General features: G+C 40.9%; 2 protein-coding genes and 1 long non-coding RNA gene across 5 annotated transcripts in view; 2 read left to right on the top strand and 1 right to left on the bottom strand.

The window, feature by feature from the left end:
- COL24A1 (collagen type XXIV alpha 1 chain) overlaps positions 1–4098 on the top strand; it is a 253533-nt gene extending 249435 nt beyond the window's left edge. Inside the window, exons 58-60 of the mRNA XM_030572150.1 lie at positions 365–474; positions 2075–2290; positions 3932–4098. Of these exons, the coding sequence (XP_030428010.1) occupies positions 365–474; positions 2075–2290; positions 3932–4078 (473 nt within the window). The 3' untranslated portion in view covers positions 4079–4098. The remainder of the gene's footprint in view (positions 1–364; positions 475–2074; positions 2291–3931) is intronic.
- Positions 4099–5615: 1517 nt separating this feature from the next.
- Positions 5616–9028, bottom strand: LOC115655997. The gene is made up of 3 exons (XR_004001560.1): positions 8903–9028; positions 8242–8406; positions 5616–5699 (listed from the first exon to the last, which is right to left on the bottom strand). It is a non-coding gene; the product is annotated as an uncharacterized LOC115655997 (long non-coding RNA).
- The window catches only part of ZNHIT6 (zinc finger HIT-type containing 6), a 67959-nt gene continuing 54830 nt past the window's right edge, over positions 8605–21733 (top strand). The window contains exons 1-5 of one of the 3 annotated variants that reach the window (XM_030572151.1): positions 8605–8787; positions 9784–9849; positions 9929–10035; positions 10123–10208; positions 15033–15136. In XM_030572151.1, coding sequence (XP_030428011.1) covers positions 8705–8787; positions 9784–9849; positions 9929–10035; positions 10123–10208; positions 15033–15136 — 446 coding nt within the window. In that variant the 5' untranslated portion in view covers positions 8605–8704. Of the gene's footprint in view, positions 8788–9120; positions 9178–9365; positions 9401–9783; positions 9850–9928; positions 10036–10122; positions 10209–15032; positions 15137–21733 lie in introns of those variants that run through there. The other 2 variants (XM_030572153.1, XM_030572152.1) reach the window with 2 other exon arrangements.

Here is a 21733-nt window from a genome sequence, read left to right on the forward strand (position 1 = left end):
GAAACAAAGGATAGAGTTGAAAATCCCCAACTGGTACAAAAGCCATAGAAAAGGTAAACCGTATGGAATAGTTATTGATAATATGACAGTAATGTGGAGGCTTTGCGGATTTTTATTTATTTGTTTTGCTTTGGCTGAACATCAAATTTTTATGTGCCACATTCAGATCACCTACATTGGGCATAAACACAGAGTAACTCCAAGGAGGCTAGTCTGTTATGTTCTTTAGTGATGCCATAGGAAGTTAAGCTGCAGTAATAATACTTCTAACATTTGCGAAAAATTATGGAAATTTTATTCAGAAGATTGTTTAACGGCAGTTATGTCTTTTTTCACCTTTCTATCTGGGATTATAAATTGATAGGAAAATACTGGATTGACCCAAATATTGGATGTCCTTCTGATGCCATTGAGGTTTTCTGCAACTTTACTGCTGGTGGCCAGACATGTCTATCACCCGTATCTGTGACAAAGGTATGCTTTGCTTCTCATTAGGATATATGTCTGTGCTTAAACTCTGAATAAATGAACACTGATTTACCTAGTGTATGCTGGCATGTCAGATTTCTCAGTGCTAACCAGCTTTATTTCACCATAAATTAGATCTGTGTTCCTCTGTTTCATTTGATTATCTGTTTCTTTTCAGAGATGTCTCTATGCGACTATCTTTATGGGTCTTTCTTTAATCTGTCTATAATATTTTAAAATGCCCTGTCCCTGTATTGCACACTGTAGTTGTCATTAAAATGTGAATTGACATAAGGGTCACGGCTCTTGAACATTTAACCAAAGTATTCAGTGCAAACTGGTTTTCCTTTTGTTTCACTAAATGCATGCTAACATCTATTTATATTTAGACTGCAAGCCTTTTGGAATGGGGACTTGATTTTCTGTGAAGTTTTACCTATGTACTTTAACTGAACTGTACTGAACCATATCTGTGAGGGTGGAGGCCAGATTGCCCATGAGAGGAAAAAGTCCCGTATTGGGTTTCTCTCACATTGTTATTCAGGTGGGGGTTTCCGATTCCAATAGAATGAGCCATGGTTCTGCCCCATACTCCATAGATCCCTCTGGGATGCTGTCCTTGTGGAGCCCCTGTGCTCTTTATGCCAACTGTATCTCCAGATCATCCTACTCTCTGCCAATCAGCACAGTTCCACTGGATCCACATGAGCAAGAGAACCCCTAGCCTTGCTTCCCCCAGTATCCCTCTTCAAGGTAATTTCCCCACTATGGAGGACTCCACAGAAATGTATTATATTTCAAGGCTTAGTCCTCAGCCAACATACACCACCTACTAACTGCCCAGTTCCTGCTCTCTCTCCTCTAGGCAGATTCCAGTCCTGGGGAGAGTCCTTCACAAGTCCTGGAGGATGGTGCAGCACAGGCAACTGACACACCTCTCTGATTGGGAGGGGTGAGATCTGTGCACAGAGGATCTCCTGTGTGTACAGACTTAGGGGGCATGGGCTGGCCCTCTATATATACTTGTTCTTGCAAATATGCAAGAAATAATGCAAGAAAAATTACATTTTCCATATATAGCTTAATGTTCATCGCCTCTCTCGCTGTCTTGCAATATCTCAGGTTATTAATAAAATCTAGGTGTTGAGAGGCAGAGCAATATAATGGACTAAAAACAAGACTAGGAGCAAAGAACTTCTGAACTCTGATCCAAACTCTGTCACTTCTTTCTGTGCATGTCTTTCTTTGAATCAGTTTCCTATCTGCAGAATAAGTATATCTACCTACCTTCATTTCAGGGGTGTACTGAGAATTAATTAATTTTATAACGAGCTTTGAAAATGTAAGTTATACAAATGTATATATTGTATAGGCTTGTATACAATTGTATGCATTCATTATGGTGATTATGGAATTCCACTTTTATATATGCCTGACACTTCTTCTGAAGAAAGCAGGAGACGTGCATTTTGGTTTGGCAACCAAATTAACTGATATAGGTGATATTAACTATAAGTGCCATATTTATATTGCCAAAATCTTTCTGATTGTTGGCCATTGAGCAAGATACAACTGTTATGTCTAACAATGTATTTTTGTAAACTAGTTGGAGTTTGGAGTTGGAAAAGTGCAGATGAACTTCCTTCATTTACTGAGCTCAGAAGCAACCCATACCATCACAGTTCACTGTCTGAACACGCCAGTGTGGGGAACAAATGAGGCAGATGCTCAGAAAACATCTGTTCACTTCAAAGGCTGGAATGGTCAAATGTTTGAAGCAAATACACTACTTGAACCAAAGGTGCTTACAGATGAATGCATGGTAAATACATTTTGGCGTTATTAAACTTACAGTGCAATTAGTGTTTAGATATTATTAGATGAACAGCAATAAATATAAGCTTTGAGCATTTATTTTTCCTTCTATCATTATAACAGTCATTTAGATTTCCATAACATGAAGCACACTTCTCATTTGTTTAGCAAGTCTCTCCATATGTTGACCATTTGATATTAAGTTCATATATCCAAATGCTAACAGCAATTGCAGTTATGCAGGGAATCTGTCTTTGCTCTTAGCATCAGACCCAGTGGACCCTGCTTGTTAATTCTACCAGGACCTGAGAGGTGACAGGGCCCTCTCTTCAGAGGAAACTTAGGATAGAGACATAGAGGTTCTTCAGGAAATCCTGGAACAGCCAGGCATGGGTTGAAAGTTTAGGCTGAGCTATATATTCTGATGATTTTATCTGAATAAAACCAAACTGCAGGAAAAGGGCAAGTTCATTACAGGCTAGAAGTTAATCTTTTGATGACTGAATGTCATTAACTTCACTAGTTACAGGGCAATTGTCTACTTATGTAATAAACTGATGATGGACAAACTTTCATTGGCTAAGATAAATGTTTTTGAACTTGGAAAAATCTGAAAAATCTAATACATTTCCAATGATTATTAGATCAACTCCATTAACAGGCAAGATCTTGCCTTTACCACTGACTCTTCTACAATAATTTGTATTTTTATACAGAGAGCCTAAAATATCCAATTCTATACTGTGCTAAAGAGAACAAAGGACTTAACCTTATCCTGTCATCATTCCAGGGGTGGAAATCTTTTGAATTCACTTGGAGATTTCTGTGCAGACAGATGGCATTATGACAGGTGCTTTTCAAACTGGAAACTGTATTAAGTGGATATAAAATGTTACCAAATCAGAGTTTTCAACACACTTAGACCTGTAGCACTTTGCACTGGTATAAATTACTGCAAAAAGTGAAAAGCAGTGAATAATCAGGCCCTATATTTATAAAAGTATGTCAGATTTGGGTTTTTCACGCAGTGATGGCTACTGAAAAGTGTAGTTTTTCTGAGATTCTATGAGATATCCCTCCCTCTCTTCAGGAAACTATGTACTATACAGATTTCCTGCAGAATCTCACATATCCCTTCCTGCAGGGATTTAACTTTTCAGCGGTCTCCACTGTACCTGCCGCTTTGATTGGTTGGGCAAGAAAGCAGTGACTGCAAACATCAAGACTCCCACATCCCCAAACAGTGTTATAGTGTTATTTTATATTTTTTATAAGGTAACCGTTTTATTGCGATTTTCTAAAAATTAAAATAACCAACGTTCATGACAAAAAATGTCGCTGATTTCCCCATAACTCTTAAGAATGCATACTAAATCCAAGCAAAAACCTAGGCAATATAGATATGTATTAGTCTCATAGTTCAAGTCCTCATCAAGCTTTACAGCAAGTTAGAATTTTGACAGATGTTCTTTCTTCAATGGATTGGGAGATGGCCTTTGAAAAAAATCACACAAATATTACATGTATTGACAAGAGAAAACAGATTACTCATTTGCTTCTCTGGTTCCTTGATTTCTAGATTCTCTCTGTGTTTTGAAATTGATAGTTGATATGCATTTAATGCTCTCTCTAATTCTGTGAACTGCAGATCCAAGATGGCAGCTGGCATAAGACCGAGTTCCTTTTTCACACTCAGGACACTACTGACCTTCCGGTTGTTCAGGTGCATACGTTTCCTCATCTCAAACCAGGACAACAGCATACCATAGAAAGTGGTTCAGTGTGCTTTCTCTAAGCTTCCTAACCTGATTCTGGTTTCTCACAACACCATGGAACTGTTGCACAGAAAAAGCATCTTTTCAAAACAAAAATGAATTAAAGATTAAATCATTATGAAACTGTGGAAGAATTTTAAAGCAAATTGTTGGTTATATCTTAAAGAATCTCAGGAAGACAAAGACTTCCTCCTAAGAAGGAGAAATGGCATTTAAAAAAAAAAAAGACTATGATGACTTTGCTAAAGTATTTAATTTTTTTAAATATTGGTTGGTGCTTTCATGTATATTTCCCTGGAACTGAGAACTATATATCTAAACATAAAATTCTTCAGGACCTCTAGTGTTCTTAATAACCTATTTAACAACACTGTACAGGACATCCTAAGGAAAGCTGGAGACATACAGTAGTAAGGAGCAATACTGGCTAATGCTCCCAAATGTGCAATAGCTTGTGTATGAGAGTGAATTATGCCACAGTACAAGAAGTTGTCTTTTCTTAAACACTAAGTTGTATTATAGTCCTTTTGGACACATACATCTTAACAGATGGTACACTACCTCTTACGTGTTTCCTGTTTGTATTTCTGGTGCTCTTTATAACACAAGGTGCTTGTGGCTTTCGTAGACATTATTTGATTCCCTTTTTCTCTTGCAGACTATATGTGCTGGTTACATCAAGATATGTTTCTGTTGTAAAAGTACTTATCTAAATTGTTTGGTCACATACTTCATTACAAGTAAAAACATTATTTATGTGAAATTTTTGATTAAAATGTTTTTGTTTATTCTTGTGGAAGTGGTATACCAGACAGCACATTGTATATGGTGCTTATAGGCAGGACAACTAATGGTTAGCCATTGTAAAGATTGTTGTAGAAGAGCTACTTACAATAGTTTGGGGGTTTAGTTTCTGGACTGCAGTTAACTATTTTAAACACCCAATAGCATCTAAGATGATGTATTGTGTATATATTTTGTAACTTGTTGAAAATGTTAATACAGCATATGTTCTGAATGGCTGCTAAGTTATAATCATAATTATTTCAGCAACTTAGAAATTCCATTTGTTTGCAATATTACTAGACCCTGTTTCACACTTTTATTTTATTGAGTCTAAAAGTATTTGACCCTCAGTTGTTGAACAAAATACACTTTTAACATTAAGACAAAACATGTACTCTAAAAGGTTTTGCAAACTGCTTGCCTATATCTGTTGTCAAAGCAGTGTTCGTACAGTAATACAGAGCAAGACTATACCTCGTATTTGGGGGGAGGGAGAGTGTTCAAACAGCAATTCATTTAAATCATCTTTATCCATAGTAAGTCATGCTTACTCATCTATAATAAAATGTGCTTCAAAAATAACTGTTTATCTTTTATTATTTTGATTCCCTTTCCTTGTATTATTCATTTTCAGCAACCATGAAAAGAGTACAGAGTCTCTTGTTTGATAAGTATTTGTATTAGGAAGGGAAACACATGCATATTTGTGGCGTTACAGGATATTGCACAAATGACATAGAACATTTCCTTATACAAGACAAATGTGTAGCATCTCCAATTCTAAATCTGAGGCTGAAGTAGCATTTTTTCCTGAAATTACGGATTTCTTTAAAGTGTGCATATTCTTTGAGTAATCTAAAGAAGCAAATCAAGATATAGAATGATCAATTAAGGGGAAAAAGAGAAAAGAAGAGATTAGTTCAGAGAAGATTTGTCATTGTCATTTCAGCATTTAAAGGCAATATTATGACAGTTAACGATTTCACATGTGCTCTTAGTTTGACTTTCCACTGAGATCATGTTACTTCCATTTGTTTTTGTAAGAATGCAGTCTTTTGTAATATGCTGTGGTTTTTTTATCCCTTTATCAACCTTATTCTCATTTTCACTTACTTTTTTAATGTTTAATGCATTTTTAATGCTTGTATCTCATAAGGACAGTGCTGTGTTAAAAAACAAGCATCTTTAAATTGTAAGAAGTTTTGTATATGTGTATATTCTTTAAATTGGCATATATATGCATTCCTGAATTTTATAGCTAATGCTCTAAAATGGTTATTCTGCATCAATAAAATTGGAGAGGGAGAGATTGGGAAACCCTAATGAGCCACTTCAGTGGCCCATCCTACACAATTCAATTCAAATAAGAACGTTAAATCTCTACTTCTTTTGATGATAATACTTCAAATTGCTCTAGGCTACACAGAATCAGTCCAGCCAAGCGACTATGAACCCCTCCTCCCCAAACATCATTAAAATAAAGGAATGTGTAATAGTTTGAAGTTTTCATGAAGGAAGAGCATGTCTTGTGCCAAAAATATCTTCAATATATATCTAACAATATAAAAAGCCAGACAGAATCTCTACTTCAGTGGGTCTCAAACTTTTGTACTGGTGACCCCTTTCACATAGCAAGCCTCTGAGTGTGACGCCCCCCTAATAAATATATTAAAAAGTATTTTTAATCTAACACCATTATAAATGCTGGAGGCATTTGGGGTGGAGGCTGACAGCTCACGATTCCCCATGTAATAACCTTGCGAACCCCTGAGGGGTCCCAACCCCCAATTTGAGAACCCCTGCTCTACTTTGTTTTAAGCTTTGCTAAGCAACTTATCAGCAGAGGTGGACTCCTCTGATTCCTCGTGTTACGTAAAGTATTGCCTCTCTTGACTGAGTCAGCATTGACTGGCTGACCTAATAGATCTGTTCTGTCTCTAACACTTGTAACCTAACCTAACAAACAGAATATGAGAAACGCTAAACATTTAAAGTGCAGTACTACTCTGAAAAGTAGCTGTGAAAATGGCATTGTGGAGCTCTAGCTGATTTTTGTATCACATTTGTTCATTTACAAACAAGAAGAGGGTTTCTCTGTCACCTGTACAAACCCAAACAAGTCTGGTTTTGCACACTCCGCTCTGCTGCAGTCTGAATTTTCAAAGTCAAGCTGGATAGTTTCTGACATATCACCTCTAGTAATAGAGATTCTATAGGCCAATAGCTGCTGTAAGTTATACATACACAACTCTACTGTCCTCACATTCTGTCCTTAGCTACACCTCTGCAAATGTAGGAAACAAAGAATCAGACCCAAAATAATACCTATTTAATAGGTTTAAATAATACCTATAACCAAATGTCACCTCATGAAGAGAAGCGCATCAGAGTGGGGACAAAATACAGTATGTATCTCGTGAGGGGTACATGCCACTCATCAACATGAAAAAGAAATCAGCCTGTTTAGGCAAGGGTTTGTTGCAAATGGAAACCCAACCTGTGCAGATCTCCACACAGATTTGGAAATCCTTACACAACCACCTCAACCTACTCTACCATGAGAGTACAGCCTGCTCCCACTGCAGTTGCACAAATGGCCCACGCCACATGGAGTTAATACTGGTCTAAGTGGCAGGGAACTTGAAGAAAACCTTCTCTGGATAGGAACTACATGACTCCATTCTGGCATGCTGCCTGCTAGGCTGTAAACCCCTATCGATACAAAGGGTGTGCTCTAGGTTTACGGGGAGAATGCAATAAAGCAAGGTGGGTTTCCACCCCTCTGCCCACATAAATGGAGAGATACACCAGTCCGTGTTTAGAAATGTAATCACAGACCAAGTGAACCAAGTAGGCTGTTTATCACCTGATCATTTACATTCTAAGGCCTAGGTGGCCACCTTTGCCATTTAGGGCTCACTGGTGACACTGGAATCCATGGCTCCTTCATTGCCCAACAGACAGAATGTGACATATGCTATCCTAGAACCACTGAGCTTGAAGCTGCTGTCGGTCAAACCATTTAAGTGCACTAAAACCAATGGGATTACTCTGGATTTACTTTGTGTAGATTTTGGACCATTATCTCTCAATATCCAAATCCAGCCAGAAAAGTAACAGCTCTTAATTAGGTCAAAGAATTTTACAAATATCCAGCAGTGCTTAGATTAGTGCCACAGTGAAAACCACACAGTGACCAGATTTTTAAAACAAACAAACGACGACAAAAAAACCCCTCACTGGTTATAGGTAAAATTTAAAAGCTAAAAGCAATATCATCCCCCATCTGCCCATTGTATACCAGGGATATTTCCCAATCAGAGGAAACCACATGGGCATCAGTGAAATTAACTTCTGTTTCTTCTCTGGGGGGGTGATCACTCAGTGCCATACCTACCCTGCCATGTCCCATGCAAGTGCGCTGGGCTCCAGGCTTGGGACTGCATGAAACTTAATGGCACAACCTCCCACATTCGGGACCACAACCCCGACAGCTGGACTGAGGTGAATTGGTAACCTCCAGGTGCAGCCACAGCCAGGGAGTATGACCAGTTAACGATCTCTGCAGGGGAGTGTGTGTCAGTCACATGCGAGTACAAGGGATAGGCCCCAGCCCGCCAGTGGGAGGGGCTTGGGATGGGAGAAGGCAAAGCGCAGGGGGGGGGGGGGCAGAGCCATCCCGCAGGGAGGAATTTCCAGGTCTCCATGGAAACAGCGGCGCTCTTCCAAGCAGCCGCTAGGGGCCGGTCACGCGCCGCCACCCCGCAGCGCAGCCGCAAAGCGCCGCCACGCTGTGCAGGCCGGTCGGGAAGAAGACGGCTCACGTGACCCCTGGCGGAGCGTGTGTAGCTGGGACTCGGATGGAGCAGGGAGCCGGGGCGACGAGCGGGCCGGCGGGGAGCCCGGGGCTGGCCTGCGGCAAGCGGAAGATGGCGCTGCACGGGTAGGAGCAGCCCGGAGCCTTGGCTCCGCAGATCTACGTCTGCCCGTGGGACAGGGTGTCCCGCTGCCCCCTTTCCGAGGCCTGGGGGCGGCCGCGGCGCTGCCGCTTGTCTCACCCGCGCGCCCGGGGCCGGGGATGCGGGGGGGGGGGTTGTCCTGTGCCCGCGCCCCTCGCCGGGGCAGGGCGCGAGGGTGTCACCGTTTCCCGGCCCTCAGCTCCGGCGGGCGGAGCGAGCGTTGCCCTCGTGTCCGTCACTGGTTGACCTCCTCCCCAGGAGGCGGGCTAAAGGAAGACAGCCAATGAGTGTCGCCTGAGGTGCGGGGGGGGGGTTCCTGCAGAGAGGCGTTAGACGCCCCCCTTGAGTGGCAGTTTAGGGCCAGACCCTAAAAGGTATTTAGATGCCTAGTTCCCATGGCTTTGAGTGAGGCTACGTCTTCGCTACCTGCCGTATGGGCGGGTAGCAATCGATTTCTTGGGGATCGATATATCGCATCTCATCTAGACGATCCCCGAACGCGCTCCTGTCGACTCCGGAACTCCACCAACGTGAACGGTGGTAGCGGAGTTGACAGGGGGAGCCGTGGATGTCGATCGCATGCCGTGAGGACAGTAGGTAATTCAATCTAAGATACTTCGACTTCAGCTACATTATTCACATAGCTGAAGTTGCGTATCTTAGATCAATCCCCTCCCCTAGTGTAGACCAGCCATCATGAGAGTTAAGCACCTAGGTATCTTTGAGGAGCCGGGTCTTGGTTACTCACTTCCCATTGTTTCTTGGGCAATCTCCCCCAGTATTGATCACCCTGTGGAAATGTTTGGAAACTACTCACTTTGCTGAGGCATCCATATTTCCTTTCCCTGCTTTCAGGCTACAGTGATCGTTTCTCAGAATTATGACCCATGCTTGGTTAAATGTAAAGAAAACCTGTCTTTTAAGTACAAACACGAATGCACTATTTTGATACAAATGAAATGCCTTTTTTTTTCTTTCAGATGTGAAACCTGTAGTGGAGAGGAAGCAAAGTACAGGTGTCCACGTTGCATGAAATACTCATGCAGGTATATACAATTTGAATTTTTTCTTGTTTAGTTTTTTGTATGCTGGAAACAGGATGCTCATGTTTCTCTGTACTTTCAGTTTGGCGTGTGTGAAAAAGCACAAAACTGCACTGAGTTGTAATGGAATCAGAGAAAAGGCAGCATTTGTCTCCATGCACGAGTTTAACGAGTTGAATCTCCTAAGTGGTAAGAATTTCTCTGCTGTGTAAACTTCACCCCATCTTCTTTTTTAAACCAGCATTACACTTTTCTTCCTGGTCTTTGTATATTTAGATTATCGTTTTCTGGAAGACGTAGGAAGGATGACTGATGGTGCTGCTCGAGATGTTTCCTTGCATAGACCAACAACCAATAAATTTGTGAGTTTCAAGTTACCTTTTTGGTCAGTTTAAAGTAGAAATGAGACTGCACCAAAATCCCAGATTAGAACATCTCCTGACCTCCAAATTGAGGTATCCAGATCCAAAATTTATGATTGGTTCTTTTCCTGTAATGGACTGAACAAACTTTAGATCTGAGTCCCCGTGAAGTTCAGGCTCAGAACTGTATATATGAAGCACAGTCTTAAATTAAAGGAGAGCTCCAATGTAATATGAGAGATTTAATAACATGGGGAGCGGAGATGATGACAACTAAAGAGCTGGGATAAGTGACATCACGCGAGGAGTGCGAGCTGAGCTATTAAAAAGGGGAAAGGACTTTCAATAAGAATCATCCCTTCAATTAAAGTGTTAAGAACTCACAATAAATATATTTTCTCTCTCACAGGTCCTCCCAGCAAAACTAGGGAAGACCATACTTTACATTCCTGATACTTCTAAGTTAAAATAACAAGTGAGGTGGAGAGAAAATCAAAATGATATATTAAGACTTCTTTGTACATCATAAAAAGCCACAAACTCAATGTTGTTAATTTTTTTAGTCCTATGCAAACCATCTTTAAATGTAATGTTAAAACTCATGCAGCAAGAAGATGCCATGTGGACAGTTTGCTGTAAAGTAAAATTGAAAGAATCAAGTGTTCTGTTAGAACTCAATCACTCAGCCACACACAAGTAACTTTACTTGAGTGTGGTCCTGTGATTAGACTCAGTTCCCTGGTCTGTTACAGACTTTGTGTATGAGCTTCGGCAAGTTACTTATGGACAAGTTTTTAAAGATGTTTAGGTACCTATATTCATAAGATGGACAGATTTCAGTGTTCATATAAGTAAATTTACTCATTTAAATTTACTTGTTTGCAGGAGCCCTTAGAAAATACCAAATAGCAGGAAGTGCCAGATTTGTTTTAAGTGCTATAAGTTTTAAAATAGCTGGTTTAACAACAAACAAATATCAAAGTTACCGCGAATTCTCAAATTCTGTCACTTGTCTAAAAGCAACTTTGAAGCTTTCTTGTTTTCAGTGTATAGCAATGAGAAATCGTGTTATTTCAGTCTAATCTTACATCATCAAATGGTTTTTAGGTGTAATAATTGTAACTCACTGAGAGAGAACAGCCCCGTTTGCTGAATGGGAATACTGGAATAGTGATTGGTATTACTCAAAACTGTTTTGAAACTAACTTACTTTATATCTGTATCTGTGGTTTGCAAATAGACTTATCCATATAAAGCAGTGGTTCTCAAACTTTTGTACTGCTAAGCCCTTTCACACAGAGAGCCAATGAATGTGACCTCTTTTTATAAATTAAAAACACTTTTTATATATTTAACACCATTATAAATGCTGGTGGAGGCAAAGCAGGGTTTGGGGTGAAGGCTAACAGTTCGCAGCCCCTCATGTAAGAATCTTATGACCCTCTGAGTGATCCCAGCCCGCAGTTTGAGAACCTCTATTATAAACTAAGTGATCACTGGAGTTTTCCTAAACAGATCTTTTAAAGTACAGCATAGTTAAGTTTGCAGTGTTGTTGTGGCTTTGTTAGTCCTAGGATATGAGATAGACAAGGTGGGTGAACTAATATCTTGTACAGTAACTCCTTGCTTAACATTGTAGTTATGTTCCTGAAAAATGCAACTTTAAGCGAAACGATGTTAAGTGAATCCAGTTTCCCCATAAGAATTAATATAAATGTGGGGGTTAGGTTCCAGGGAAATTTTTTTTCCAGACAAAAAACTATATATTGTATGTACACACATACAGTATAGGTTTTAAATGATTTAATACTGTACACAGCAATGATGATTGTGAAGCTTGGTTGAGGTGGTGAAGAGAGAGTGTGGGATATTTCCCAGGGAATGCCTTGCTGCTAAATGATGCATTCAGCTGAGCCCTCAAGGGTTAACACATTGTTAATGTAGCCTCACGCTCTACAAGGCAGCACAAATGGAGGGAGGAGAAACAGCATGGCAGACAGACACACACCATGTGTGAGGTGGGGAGGGAGAGAGAGAGATGTGCATCGCCCCTTTAAGAACGCTGGCCCCACTCTAAGTACATTGCCTTTAAAAAGATCAGGAAGTTGAGACAGCAGCTGTGGCCAGCAAGCTCTCCTCACCCTGCTCTATATGGGGCAGGAGTAGGGGGAAGGGGGACACCCTGACATTAGGCCCCCCCCCCTTCCCTGCACAGCTAGCAGGAGGCTCCCGGGAGCAGCTCCAAGGCAGAGGGCAGGAGCAACACATGGCAGTGGGGATGGCAATTGGTAGCCTGCTGGGCAGCTGCTGCAACAGGGAACTTAGAGGAGTGGGGAGGTGATGCGGGGGTGGGTGGGCTGCTGGCCTACCCTGGTTCCAAGCCCCCACCAGCTAACTGCAATGGGCTGCTCTTCCTGCAAGCAGTGGACAAAGCAGGCCGCTACCAAACAGCGTTATAAGGGAGTATTGCGCAACTTTAAATGAACATGTTCCCTTATTGATCAGCAATGTAACGACATTAACTGGAATGACTTTAAGTGAGGAGTTACTGTATTAGAAAAATGTCTGTAGTGGAAGTTACAAGGTTCTGAGCTTCAGAGGGCTCTTCTTCCATTGTGGAGAAGGAAATCAGTGTTTCTGAGCTAGATACAAGTTGGGACAAATTAAGCATAAGGAAATAACGTTGTGGGAAACCCCTTGAAATGAAGAAGGCAATTAATGATTAGCAGGCAGTGGGGTATGTTGCAAGTTGTTGTAATGAGTCAAAAAACTAGTGTGTCTAGTGAGTCCATGGTTTTTAGTGTCTAGCAGAGTTACGAAAATAAGTTTCCAGGCTCACCTTTTGAAGGTGTTGTGAAGGTTCCCCTTGAGGACAAGTACCAAGAGGTCAGATATGGAGTGATCATTTTATGAAAACTCTTTGTCCACAGGTGATATGTTTTTGTCTTTTTTTACGATTTTTCTGTGTGAGTTCATTTAAAAAATGTAGTGATTGTCTGGTTTCACCCACATAGTTGTTGGGGCATTTGATGCACTGGATGAGGTAAACCACATGTTGTGATAGGCATGTGTGGGACCCAGGGATCTTGAAAGGTGTGTTGGGCAGGTATTGATCATTGTGGCAGTGGAGATATGTCTGCATGTCTTGCATCTGTTCAGGCAGGGTCTGATGCTGCTTTGAGTTGGTGTGTCTGGGTCTGTGGCGAGCTTGTTTTTGGTAGTGAGCTTGTCAGAGTTGGAGAATTGTTCTTAAGGCCAGAAGAGGGGGTTAGGAAAGACTTCCTTCAGCATATGCCCATCAATGTATTTATTTGACGATACCCCAGTTGGGCTCTAGTGTGGAGCAGTAGGTGACAAGTAGGGGGAGTGCAGTCAGTGAGTGGTGTTTTTTCTGTATTGAAGTAGGTTCTCCTGGGGTATTTGGGGGATCCTTTCCATGATGCAATCTACTTCTCTGGTGGTGTGTCCTTGTTTAGTGAAGGAGGCTTTAAGTCCGTTAAGGTGTATAGCCTGGATTTTTCTCTTTGGAGGTGGGCTCTGAGTACTTGGCTGACAGTAGCAGATTTTTTGGTGTGTCTGGGATGGTTACTGAATCTGTGAAGCTAAGTGTGGTGATGTGTGGGTTTCATTGTTGAAGTTAGTCATGGTGTCCAAGAAGCTGATGCTGGTGTGGAAGTGTCCTGCACAGAGTGTAATAGATCAGTGGTGATTGTTGAAGTGGTGGAAATCTGTGAAGTAGTTTAGGTCTTCTGTCCAGAGAATAAAAATGTCATTGATGTAACTCAGATATATTGGTATGTTGGTTTTTGTGGTGCATTTTTCCAGAAATTTTTCCTCAAGGTGGCCCATGAAGAGGTTGGTGTATAGGGGAGCCACCTTAGTACCCATGGTTGTACCCAGAGTTTGGACACAGTGTCTGTTGTTAATGTGAAGTTTTTGTGGGTGAGGATGAAATAGATGCATTTGGCAATAGGCATAGGGTGGATTTTCAAATGTACGTTATCTGTAGGTATTTGAGGCCGGCAGCAATGCTGTTGTGGGGGATGTTGATGTAGAGGGAGGTGATATCCATGGTGGTAAGGATGGTGTTAATGTTGCAGAATTTCTGATGGAAGTCAGTAATGCCTTGGCGCATAGTTAAGTGTTTTAGCAGACTGTACCATTACAGAATACTGATCTAATGGCACTTCAGCCATGCCATGTCAACATTACTACTCCTTGGCATTGCAGAGCAGGCTTCTTTGGGTTTTCTCTGCACTGGCCAGTTGATTCATGACTGTGTAGATATACTAACTATTCAGCCTTCATCTCAGGGAAACTGTGTGCAGCAACTGCAGTAATGGAGTGGGTTTGGGGGAAATTTCTCCTCTGGACCTCACAGATACAGGCTTTGTACTTGATTTGTGCACATAAAGGTTTAGGGCCTCTCTGGATTTAAAAAATCATAAGAGATCAGTCACTAATTCTGTAGGTGTGTTGGGTTCCAACCCTCTCGTACTGTTTGAGTTCTTCTTATAACATACGTTTTATGTTTCATTGAGACTCCTTGTGCTCACCATAGGAAAACTTTGTCTGTAAATGTTTAAGAATAAGCTTGGAAACTCTTGAAGATATCTAAATACTCTTTTTAACTGAGAACTTTTGTTTAAAAAAAACGAGAAAAAGTTTATCATTGTGTGCTATTCTCCATTATGCTGCTGCTTAAATGTTTGACACGCACTTTGGTTCCGGGACTGCTCTTTTGGCCTCAATTTTTAGACTTGCAGGACAGAAGTAATAAATGTTTCCATATTTGAATATATTTTGGCTTTTATTTTCTGTTAGATAAATTATTTGAAAAACCGAGCTCGAAAGCACAATATCCACTTGAAAACTTTACCCATTGGATTTACAAAAAGGAAAGAGAATTCAACCACTTTCAACAAGAAGTAAGTTTCTAATTAGTATGGGGTTTGGGGACAACTGGACAAAACTTTCATTTAAGTATTACTGAAAAAATAGCTGATGAAGACCTCTTATGTAAGATTTAAAGGCCTGGTAGCGTTTTTCATGACAGAATCACATTAGACCTGGAGTGTGCAAACTTTTTGGCCCGAGGGACGTATCTGCGTCTGGAAATTGTGTGACAGGCCATGAATGCTCACATAATTGGGAGTTGGGGTGCAGGAGGGAGTGATGGCTCCAGTTGGGGGTGTGGGCTCTGAGGTGGCACTGGGGATGAGGGGCTCGGGGTGCAGGAGGGAATTCTTGGCTAGGACCAAGGGGTTTGAGGGAGGAGGGGGATCAGGGCTGGGGCAGGGTCACGGGAGGGGGCTAGGGGTGAAGGCTCCGGGCAGCACTTGCTGCTGCTTCTGGGAGCTGCTTCAGGAACGTCCCCCATCCAGCTCCTATACGGAGGTGCGGCCAGGCAGCTCTGTGTGCTGCCCCATCCACAGGTGCTGCCCCTGCAACTCCCATTGGCTGGGAACCACAGCCAGTGGGGGCTGCAGGGGCAGCACTTGGGATGGAGGCAGCGTGCAAAGCCCCCTGGCTGCCCCTACACGTAGAAGCCGGAGGGGGGACATGCCGCTGCTTCTAGGAGCCGCGCGGAGCGAGGCAAGCCTCCAACCCCGCTCCCCAGATGGAGCGCCAGAGCAGGGCAAGCCCCAGATGCTGCTCCCTGGCGGGAGCTCGAGTACCAGATTAAAACATCCGGAGGGCTGGATGCACTCCTGGACCGTAGTTTGCCTACCCCTGCATTAGACAGTGAACAATACTCCATGAAATATTTTTGGAAACATATTCAGATGGAAATTTTGTACTAAATTTTTCTACAGTCCTCTAGTATTCAGCTTCTTCAGTGACGATTTATTATAGCCCAAACTTCAATTGGGGTTCTTCTGTTGTGCTTGGGCTGATGTTTCCCACTGTCATAAAGTAGTCACTGATTGTCATAGTCGGAAATCCAAGTACTGAAGTCAGCAAAGTGGCATCATAACATCCATTGCTGGTGCTAGTCAATTTAATTGTTGTCTTTACTGAACAATGGTATTCACAAAGAGAGTGAGAACGAGGTTCTTCCTTCTTCATAAATTAATTTGGGCTTTTACTTGCATGCATGTCTGTGATGGAGGACAAACGAGATTTTTTTTTTTAATGCTTTTACCAAAATGATTTTCCATTCAGATTTCCTTGCTAAGGATTTGTAACTCTTTAGTCCCTAGATGAATTCTGTATCTGTCAATCTTCCATTAATTGGGATTACCAAAGTACTTGCTGATCAAAGATACTCTTGACTTTCTTTTTCTTTGATTGGGAGGGTGGGTACATCTGTTTAAGATGAAAAGACTTGCTGATAATGTCTCCCTCTCATGGAGGGGAAAGGATGTGGATTTAAGTCTGCGTTATTCATGAAGCAAACATTTGCCAATATACATAAAGTTTATATTCCTTGTATAGTACTGTGTCATAATACAAAAATGTAGTAACTTGGTGAAGAGTGTTTCTGTGTGAACTACAGGGACAGGTCCAAAGTTAATATGAGGGCTCAATGAAATTTAAATATTTGATTGAGCTGGGGGGGAGGGACAGTAAACACTTTGAGAGCCTCAGATAAGAGCCACTTGGAGCAGGCTTTTTCCCTGATGGCTTCTCTTTGGGCTTCTCCTCCTTCACCCCTGCTTATTGGTTTTGGTCACACGTTCTGCTCCTAGATTTGTTTTCTATTCAGTTAATGCCATTTACAGTTAGTTATCTGGTAACAATGAATGGAGGAGAACTTAACAATATTTTAGTGACTAAACCACTAGGTGTCCCTCTTGTAATGGCTTAGCAAATAAATTTGCCTGCATAAATAAATAAATAAATACTAGCATAATTTCTTTTGTTTTGAAACAAAAGCAGTTTTTTCTCGTTGGTGGAGAAACCTCATTCTTAGCAGAACATAATGCATAAAAGAATTTCTGAAATGTTAGCTTTCTGTGTTACATACGTTAAAATAGAGAATCTGAGTGTCAGGGAAAATCCACAGGAGGGGTTAAAGGAGAGGAAATGTGAGGTTTTTCCCATTTAAATTTCTCATGAATTCTTACATTGATGAGGATTCCTGGCTTCCTCAGAACAGACCACAAGGCAACCCCCAAATACTGCAGATCTCTGCATCAATGGCTGAGAGTTGTGGGGGGCACAACCACAAAAACATTCTCCTCACTGGTAAATCCTGTACACGAGACAGCCACACACTGACAGATATTTGTTGCTGTTATGTAGTGTGGCTTTTTAAACTCTTCTGTTCACAAAAGTACTTTCACATATGGAAACACACGGCTGAGCGCTGGGGATCAATTTATCTCTGCATTGAATTACATATGTCTGTACATTTATATTAATACATTTATTGAACAGAGGCCCTTTTTAAGATCTAGCAGGATTGGTGTGTTATTTGTAGGTAAATAGTTAAGCATGAGACTATTTCAGGGCCAGCCAGAAAGGAATAAGACAATGACTTTTTTTCTGTCGTAGTGTAGAACAATTTTTGTTTTGAAATGTTAATCTTTCATAGACACATTCTGATGTCATCAAGTGGCACAGCCACATCATTCTTTAGGAAAGTAGCCATCTGTTTTCTGCAAATATATTTCCAGGCAGTGAGAGTGATACACATTTTGTGGATGAGTATGAAAGGGAGGTATTAAATACAAATTTGACATGGTAAAGTGCAGTTTTGCCTCCACTGCGAGGGCAGGGCAGGGGGAGGGGAAAGTATTGCACATACTGCAAAATGCCCGTTCCCAGCTGTATTGGAACAGGAGTCATCATTATCAAGGCTAAGAAGTCTGCCTTTTCTGTTTAAAACTGACTATGCTATAACTAGAAAATAGAGTCCAATCAAAGTTGTGACAAAATGATATTTGGGCCGCCTTCTAATGAAGAAAGTTGTCTAAGATGCTGTGAGAAAAGAAGTTATGTTACTGGGAGCCACCTGTTTCTCTTTGTGTGTCCTACTGTGGTCCATATTTCTTTGCAAATCAGTGGTAAACCTTGAAATCTGCAGTATCTGTCAAAATGGGACGTCCCAATTATTCAAATAATATAAAGGCTCATAGAGTATCCTCTTTATGAGCATGTTCTCATTGACAACTGTTCACAAACAGTTAAGGTAGATTATATGCAAACTCTCATCTCTTCGATTTCATACAAACATTTAGACAATGAAGCCATAACTTTAGAGGTTGGCAATAGTATTTAAATAGGTGATGCTTAGGATATTGGAAATGACTTTGAAGGAGTACTTCTTGCCCCTCATCTGCTGTGTCCAAAAAACAAACAAACCATTTTAAATCAATTAAACTTCAGTTTGGCCTTTGAAATTAGAGACACAGACATGCACATTCAGTATAGATCAAATTATTTACTGGAAATCATGGCTAGATAAATTGTTGCATTTAGGAAATCAGATTTTTTTTTAACTCTTATTGTCTAATGCCTCTAGTAAGATTATACTAATCTGAGGTATACTTCAGGGGAAACTTAAATACATGAAAATCTCTGCACTTCTTAATTTCGTTAAAATAATGAACAGAAACCATATTGCAATGCTAAGGTTTAGACTACTGAGAAATGCAAAGGTATTTTGAATTAAATGTACCCTATCAGGGCTGTTAAGCCTAAATCTAGAAGTACAGTTGCTTTTTTTTTTTTTTGCTTGCTGTCTGGGTCTCATTGCAATCAGTGGTGCAGGTACGATTTTTGTAGTGGGGCTGCTAAAAGTGTAAACCATGTATTTGGGTTGCTATCACTACTTCAGACCGGGGGGGGTGCACCCCTACATCCTTAGTTCCATTACCTGTGATCACAGTGTGACTCTTTCTCTGCCTGCAAGCATGAAGGAGACCAGGTAGCATTACATGAATGCTGCTCACTAATGATCGGAGAGAATGATTCCTGTGCATTTCAATCATTTGATAGTCTCATGAAAATGGAGGGATGACATACAAACATGAAGAAAGGCTACATCCCAGCTCAGCTCTTGGCTGGTTGTCTAGCCTGGAAGTGTGATAGAAACCTAAATGTGTTCGTTCTCGTGCAGGGAAGCTGATGGGCATTTTTGTTTCCTCAAAAGAATCCAAGAAGAGGACAAAACACATTTTTAAAGAAGGTTAAATTTTGGACTAAATTTTGGCAAAGTCTTTCAGTTTCCACAGAACCTTTAATTCAAACCCAGTGTGCTTGAATATTGCAGCACATGTGGTTAGTAAGATCTCCTGCTGTTCTGAGGCCTCTTGGGAGAAGACCATATGTGTTACAAAGGAAATGTTTTTCAATCAGTTTCTTGGTGGATAGTCTTGCTTTGCAATTTACTACAATTGGGAAATGCTTCAGTTTTAAGTAGAAATAACCCAACTTTATTGTTTGTCTGTTGCATCTCAGCTGGGAATTAGTTTAGCTGAGCTTCAACGAAGTGTGGGTCCCTTCTGCTGTTTAATGTCGTTAGCGCTGTAGGTATAGTGGCACTAGAGACAGTGTATTTTCGTGAAAGCTTGAAACTATTATTCATTTATTTTTATTGAGGGGCTTTTGGATTTCTCAAGAGAATCCAGTGACTTAATTGAACTGGATCTGTGTTGCCTAAAGCAGGTTAAGGCAATATTATCAAAAGGAGTAAACATTTAATCCCCTTATACTTAAACTGCTGTACTGTGGGTGAGATGGACCCACAGTGGCAAATCAGGGTTAAAGGATGATTGGTACTTCATTAAACTTCCCCATTTCTTCCCTCTCCCCTTTTTGTTGATGCGGTATAACCTGCATAGAGCAGATGCTATTGTATATGTGAACATGCACATTCCCGGATCTAAGGTACTTCCACATATTCTTTCCAATAACTTCATATGGCATCTATTATTCAATAGAATAAAATCCTCAATGAGTCATTCTGTCTCACAGGATTTCACTTTAAGTGAAGTTCGCTGTAATCACAATTGTAATTGGTACATTACAATGCATTGAACAATTTGAGATTTTCAGTCTACTTCTATCTATCTATCTATATAAAAAAATGGTGCCTTCTGTATCTGAGTTAATTGTAAGCAGATTCCAATATGCTTTGTTGGTTTGAGATTTTGGATGGTGAAAGTTTAGCATTTCCTGTTAGCAAATTAGGATGTGAATAATGCTAGCTAGGACAGTTATTAATACAATTACTAATAAAGCAAGCTGATTCTTGTGTTGATCAAGGCTGGCTTCTAGGACTGAGTTTGTATAAAAGCTAAAAGAACAGTCAGATGAGAAAATTTATACATGATACTTTTCATAAAAGTACATTGAGAATTGATGAACTAAAACCCTAACATTTATAACTTTAACTGAGAAACCTGAAGCATATCTATCAAAATACCTTAATATAAACACTCTTAATAATATTCTCTCCTGTCTCTGAGAAATAATTTCTAGTATCCTTACATTTGACTTGCTTTTTTATGGTTTTGTGGAAAGTAGATGACAAATGTAAACCAGTCAGTGTCGCATGTAAACCTAGTACACTAGGCAAAATCAGAGAAGAGTAAGGAGAAAAATACAATGCACAGTTCTACTCACTGGGCAGGAGAAGCAAGAGCTTAATAAATTTACGAGCAGGACTTGTAAGTTCTTTGTATTAACAGGTCTGCATCTGACATATCTCTGAAAGGCAAAAAGGGTATCGTGGCTTCACCCCTCCGGTGAACAAAAAAGTGGCTAAAAGAGCTTTGTTTTCTGAAATAGAGTTTACATTGAGGCAAAAAACAAGCAGGGAAAATTTAAAACCCCGAAGTAGAATTTGAGAGTTAAGAGCATGTGAAAATAGGGTTATAACAAACTGTTTGCAACCTTAAGTTGCAAAACCTAACCTAACAAAGCCTAACAAGAGCCCACTATAATATTAAACTGATTGTAATAGTGGCTATGTTTGTATATATGTATAAATGCTGCTCTGCTGCTTTGCAGGATTACAAAAGGGGTTTTGTGAATGAGCACATGATAGGATGTTTTGGTGGCCCATGAAACTCACAAGATGCAGATTCTACATGTTTTCATGAAATTCATAGACATTGTGTCCCATCAAATATATTTTTCTTAGGCCATGGCTACACTTACAGTTTTGCAGCGCTGGTAGTTACAGCTGTGTTCGTACAGCTGCGTAGGGCCAGCGCTGCAGTGTGACCACACTGACAGCTACCAGCGCGGCAGTGTGGCCACATTTGCAGCACTTGCAGTGCTGTTGGGAGTGGTGCATTGTGGGCAGCTATCCCACAGAGCACCTCGTCCCATTTTGGCGCTGTGGCTTGTGGGAAGGGGACGGAAGGGTGCGGGTCTTTCCGCTTCCTGTTCCAACGCCCCGTGGTGCTTTGCTACACATTCCGAGCAGTTTGGCGGCATTGTGAGTCTGCAGCGCGATTTCTGTTACAAATGGAGCCTGAGCTGCTGAGGACCTTGCTGATGAATGTTGCCAGCACATCACGCATGGCAGTGGAGCTATTCCTTCAACTGCAAAGTGACAGTGAGGAGTC

The sequence above is a fragment of the Gopherus evgoodei genome, chromosome 8 (assembly GCF_007399415.2).
Source record: "Gopherus evgoodei ecotype Sinaloan lineage chromosome 8, rGopEvg1_v1.p, whole genome shotgun sequence".
Lineage (NCBI taxonomy): Eukaryota > Metazoa > Chordata > Testudines > Testudinidae > Gopherus > Gopherus evgoodei.